This window comes from Pygoscelis adeliae, unplaced genomic scaffold, assembly GCF_000699105.1.
Source record: "Pygoscelis adeliae isolate BGI_AS28 unplaced genomic scaffold, ASM69910v1 Scaffold13, whole genome shotgun sequence".
In the NCBI taxonomy this organism is placed as follows: Eukaryota; Metazoa; Chordata; class Aves; order Sphenisciformes; family Spheniscidae; genus Pygoscelis; species Pygoscelis adeliae.
In genome coordinates this window covers 2182955-2188868 of record NW_008824499.1, presented here as the reverse complement: position 1 = coordinate 2188868, position 5914 = coordinate 2182955, and the positions used below count along the sequence as shown (strand labels likewise).

Sequence of the window (5914 nt, the reverse complement as noted above, 5' to 3'; positions counted from 1 at the left end):
AAGAGGTTAATTCTCTCTTTTCGGGGCTCTTTTAGGGCTGAAAGTTCCTGTCTTCCTTCTGGAGACATCATAAATTAAACAGATTTCTGGCAGTCTGCGTCCCTCCCGTCTTCCTTGAATGTAATTCCTAGAAAGAAGAGACATTTTTCATTGTTCTGGAGAGAGCTCCAATGGCTTTGTAGGAGGACATGTATAGTTCATAGCAACTACTCCCCCTTGGCATGAAATGCCTCCTCAGGTTTCATGTTCCCCGTGGGAACATCAGCATCGCTGTCAAAGAATATTACATTGCAGAGATAACTGTCGGGTCAGTCATCCAAGCACTTCATGGACATCCCCTGTGTTTCAGCTCAACACAAGTTGGCCTTTGAAAATGGGGATATACCACCACAGCAGTGCTGGAGGAGCTTGGGAACCTGCCAAGCTCAGGGGTGGCTGAGTTGCAGTGGTACAGTATCCATGCTGGCTCTCGGTGGTAGAAATGCACATATCTTGAGTACACAGGCTCCCGGCTGCTTGACGCAGGATTGAACATTAAAATTGTTCAATTTAAAGAGGTGTTAAGCTCCATGGGAGCCGGTGGGTGGCCTGTTGGGTCACCAGCCTTTGCTTAAGCCTTCTTTCTTGGTGGCATTTGACATAATTGAAGATGGGCTTTGGGTTGGAGACAGGCTTTGGGTTGAAGACGGGCTTCGGGTTGAACAAAAGTTTTGGGTTGAACACAAGTTCAGTTCCCACGTGAGCAAAGCCGATGGGTGGGAAGAGCCATTTGCTTACCCTCCATACCTGTCTTTTCCCAGGCGGTCACAGCAAACCCTGACTCTTCCTCTGCTTCCACCCACAGATGCCAGTACATCGCCCGATGCCATGAAGAGGAGCCATTGGTGCAACGTGGCCTATTGGGAGCACCGGACGCGCGTTGGCCGCCTCTACACAGTGTACGAACAGTCTGTCAGTATATTTTATGACCTACCTCAAGGAAACGGCTTCTGCCTCGGACAGCTAAACCTGGAAAACAGGAGTGAGACTGTGAGAAGGACTCGAAGTAAAATCGGCTATGGGATTTTACTTAGCAAAGAACCGGACGGTGTGTGGGCTTACAACCGCAGCGAGCATCCCATCTTCGTCAACTCCCCAACACTGGACATCCCCAACTGTAGGACTTTGATAGTGCGCAAGGTGATGCCGGGCTATTCCATCAAGGTGTTTGACTACGAGAAGTCCTGCCTCTTGCAGCACACGTCTGATCTGGATTACGCAGACGGGCCCTATGACCCAAACAGCGTGCGGATTAGCTTCGCCAAAGGCTGGGGGCCGTGTTACTCGAGACAGTTTATCACGTCATGTCCTTGTTGGCTGGAGATTTTACTCAGTAACAATCGATAACGGTCAGCTTCTGACGAAAGGAAAAAGAAAAAAAAGACACAGACTATCCCAAATATCATCTACCTAGATTTAATATAAAGTTTTATATATTATATGAAAATATATATTATACTTGTAATTATGGAGTCATTTTTACAATGTAATTATTTATGTATGGTGCAATGTGTATATGGACAAAAAACAGAAAATGCACTTTGGCTTATATAATTCTTTCAATACAGATTTTTTAAAAAAAGAAAAATTATACAGCAAAAATAGGAGAAAGCCCTAATTTTGATGTATGGTTTTTTGAAATATTATTAATACCCAGACAAAAAGCTAATACCAGTCACTCATTGATAATAAAGTATTCGCATTATAGGGGGGGGGTTAATTGTCTTTCTTTCCCCCCCCACCCCCGGCTGAAGTCCGCAGCAGTGTCTGCTTGGGCACTCTGCAGTCGGGGGGGTTTCCAGAGGGACCACCGCTGTCTCCCATCTCAGCCAGGACCCTTAGAAAGACAATAAATGAGTTCCTGGTAGGCTGCAGTTGTCTCCAAGAGGATGTAAATGAGGACAGTTTGAGAGCCAGGGAGGAAATGGAGAAGGTGAGAGGAAAATCTTCCATAGCTGTTCTTGCTCAGGGCTCTGTGATCTGTCTGATAACACAAAATGCGATGGGGACATTGTGAAGATGACCGTGCATGTTTGTGTTTGTGCAAATTAATGGTTATCAGTGCAAATCAATGGGTATCAGTGCTGGTGGGAAGAGCAGAGTAGACAATGTCCCTAAAAGCTGCCCAGTAGGACCAGTATGCATTATCAGCCTTGCACGGGGGTTGTCTGTGAGTCTGGTATCTCCCAGACATGTTTGATGGTTGAGAAACAAATGGTGGTTTTGGACAACTCACGGCTGGATAGATCCTCAGTTGGAGACACCGTAGCATGGCCTGAATTTCGGGAACCGCTCCAGTAACTTGAAATAAGGCGGAGGTGAGTTGGATAAGTTGCGTGCAGATTTGTCCTATAGATGTCCCAGTCTGTCATCCAGGCAATAACTGATACAGAATTGTTTGGGAAGAATATATTTGCTCTGAGGAGCAGTTGCAGCCAGAAGTCCTGGTCAAATGAGCTTGTCTCGGCTGATTTACTCTCTCTGGAAATCCTCGATAAAATCAGGCACTTCGCTGACTTCTGCATGAGCTTCATTGCTGTCAGCACTGTAGCACCCATGCGCTTGCATGGGCAGGTTGGACGTTGTCTGGCTTCGCTTGATTAGTAAAGTTATTTATTGCAGTGACTAGTGTTGCCAAGTCTTAGAGTTGTATTACAAATCCCTGTACATTTGATTTTCATAAAGTCGCGGTCTCTGGAGTCTGGTGACTGCAGAAGCACCTCAGCTTTCAATGTTACAGAGGATGTTTTTGTAGCCCTCATATTTCCAGAGAAAAACATGCAATGAGACCTCCTCAACGGCTCAAAACTCAGAGAGAGAGTAAAATAGGACATAAACTTACTATTACAAAGCCCTCCTGATGCATGTCAGGGTCATGCATTTTTGGCAACTGGACTTGGTGTTTCTACAGCAGCCATGAGCGAGGATGGGGAAGGTGGGGACTGCATCCCACCAGGGAAATGCACAAACCTGGGGTGGATGTCAGGGAGAGACACGAGCAGGGAATGTCGCTATGACATTTCTGCAGTCATTTTCAAATTATAACCATACTTGATATTTAATTGGGACCACATTGGTTGAGTTCATACAGCATCAGTATTAATACTTGACATCATTAATTTTTGTTTGTGTTACAGCCATTGTTGTCAGGGAACGGTGTCGAAACATGTCACTATCGTTTAAAGCCAGCTTTCAAGAGCTTTGCAGGGCTTTTTTTATCCCCTTTGGCTTAGATTTGGTGTGTCCTGCCATACCACCTACATCACTCACTGTATCACTTTCACGCAGTCGGTCAAGAGGCCATTTTTATGTTTTGGGTGTTTTTAAAGAGATTTTTGTTAATACTGTCCTCATTTTAACTGGGAAGAACCAGCCAAAAGCTGAGTTGCTTCTCCCTGTTGCCTTTTCTCCTCTTTCCCAGCATTTCCCACCACAACCCAGAAGGTTTTACATTCACATCCCGAGCTGGCTGCTGCCTTCCTCTCTGTCCTCCTCCTCCTCACATGCACACATGGATGCAGCAGTGCTGTCATTTTCCACTTTCTATCGGCTTCTTCCATATTTTGGACAAAATAGCACCAAGGATGGACATGGTTGGTTGTTTTTACACCACCCACAAAAGACCTCGTCCCAGTGCCCACTGAAGCTGTTGTTCACGTGCAGTTGATTTTCCCTAACTTAACTCTTTGCATTTGCAGTGCAGCTGGGCCAGTCGGGTGCCTTTCAGCCCCGTTCCGGGTTTGCATCAGTGAAAGGATTTTTGTGGGTTGAAATTTGAGGGTTAACTTTGGGGTTTCCCTTGTGCAATCCACTGATCATGCTTAATTTTTCTTTTTTTATTACTCATGTGCTTCCCCAGGAATAAATCTGGAGTTTTATTTCAGTTGAGAGCAAGGCTTTAAAGGGAATAAAAAAGGATTTTATAGTGACGCAATGAGATAAGACATCAAGAATTCTTTTCTGTTCCATTTCTCCCCTTTAATACCTTACTGTAATCATTCAAACTTAGGACCCTTTAAAGAAGCTTTAGGACTTCCAAGCTATTGAATTCCACGCTGGACCCTCGCAAAGCTCAGCTGAAGCTTTCCCCATGTGATCCCCCGCACTAGGTTTGAACCTGAGGGCTGCTCGGTGACTGTAAGTTGGCACTTGGAGCAGCCCTTGGGGTGGCTGTGGATGGAGGGCACTTAACATCAGGGAAAGAAGAATTACTTCCCTGCCAGGGTTTGCAGGAGCAGCTGGGCATCGTTGGGTTTTGCTAACGACCCAATGGGTCTCTCATGTGCCCACACCCACAGCTGCTGGCGTTTGCTCATCTGCCCCAGCCCCTATGAAAACAGGATGGCCACAACTCCCTGCCTTCTGGGCTGTCTCCTGGGGTCCTCCAAATGTGGTTCCTTCTCCTTTCTGGAACAGTCATGGTCCTCCCAACACCTGAGGTAAGTGGCACATTGTCTGCTCTCGTTCTTTTAAGATCTATATGGGGTTACACCATTTTAAGGGCAGAAAAGAGAACAGTCCCTTAGCAGGAGGGTGCTGGGGTGTTTCCACTTGGACTGAGCTCCTGATACTGCTCTGGGTGCCCTGATACTGGGGTGCTGCTGGGTTTTGCATGATTGCTTTTGAGCTGGAGCTGGTTTAGCTTCGTCCTGGGAAGGTTGTTGGGTCACCCATGTGGCTAAATTATCAGTGAGTGCTTTTTTTTTGGAGGGATGTGTTGGGCAGTGCAGCAGGGAAGTGCTTTTTCCTGTAGTAGTGCTGGGACAGCCAACGTGCTGCTACAGGGGGTCAAACTCTGAGCTGAAGGAGCTGGATGTGCCACTACTCAGTAGCATGGCAGGATCCCTGTAGCACTCCCCAGTCCTGCATGGTCAGAGGAGGCATGGAGGCAGCAAATCCCTGAGCAAACACACCTTTCCACCTGTGCTGAAGGGTTTCAGCAATACACTGACCTTGGAATTTGCTCCAACTCATTAGTTATTTGTATGGAGAGGTCATGGTTTTGTTGTAGGATGGGGATGTTTCATGGGTTTGGTGCCTCAGCTGATCTTAAGCTAGTGAGTCTCGCCCTTCCAAGGCAGTGATTCCTTATCAGGTGGAGCTTCCCTAGACCACAGCCCTCAAATTTCCTTGTCAACGAGGAGTAAGATCTTGATCCTGCAGAAAAGCCTGAGATGAATGGTCTGACTCACCATAGCTGCTTTATGGTGGTGGGACAAGGAGATGTTCTAAGGTGTTTCTCGGGCAGCGAAACTTGCTGGACACCTTTATCTGCAAGTGCCAAAGCATTGGCAGAGGCATCAGCTGGTTCCTCGTGGTGTTATGGGTGCAACCAGGAGGTTGAAGGCTACATGGTCTTTCTGGCTTCCCTGTGCCAAATACACCCAAAGTCTACTGAAGTGGAAGTCCTGAATTAGTAATTCTCCTAGTATTGGACCCGAGTCCTTATGGGCTTTGACTTGTGGAGTGTTTTTATTTGACAAGATCCTCTTAATTTGAGTAATACTGCATTTCAAAACTGTGCAATAGGCTGATGAGAAGCAGCCAATTGCTGCTGGTAGGTCCCAGAGACTGCTGCTCCTCCTGTGAGAAGATGATCGTCATCCCTGTCCTTGATGTTCATTGCTACTACAACTGAGAAATACCTTTTACTAGCCAGAACAGAAAAGAAATGAATGCTAAAAGGAACCACATTCAGCTCCTCTTAAAAAGAGAGGCTAAGATCACTTTGTAGCACAGGCTTTGCCACAGTTCTACAGGATCTGTCAGTCTTTAGACCATAATCCTTCTTCTCAGGACTTTATCTCTGCAGTAAAAGTGCGGGGGACTTGTTCAATGCATAATTAAAAGTTGAATATTGCTTCCCCCCGCCCCC

General features: G+C 46.4%; 1 protein-coding gene across 1 annotated transcript in view; it reads left to right on the top strand.

Moving 5' to 3' along the window:
• SMAD6 (SMAD family member 6) overlaps positions 1-1641 on the top strand; it is a 49200-nt gene extending 47559 nt beyond the window's left edge. Inside the window, exon 4 of the mRNA XM_009321522.1 lies at positions 845-1641. Within this exon, the coding sequence (XP_009319797.1) occupies positions 845-1386 (542 nt within the window). The 3' untranslated portion in view covers positions 1387-1641. The remainder of the gene's footprint in view (positions 1-844) is intronic.
• The last annotated feature ends 4273 nt before the right edge of the window (positions 1642-5914 follow it).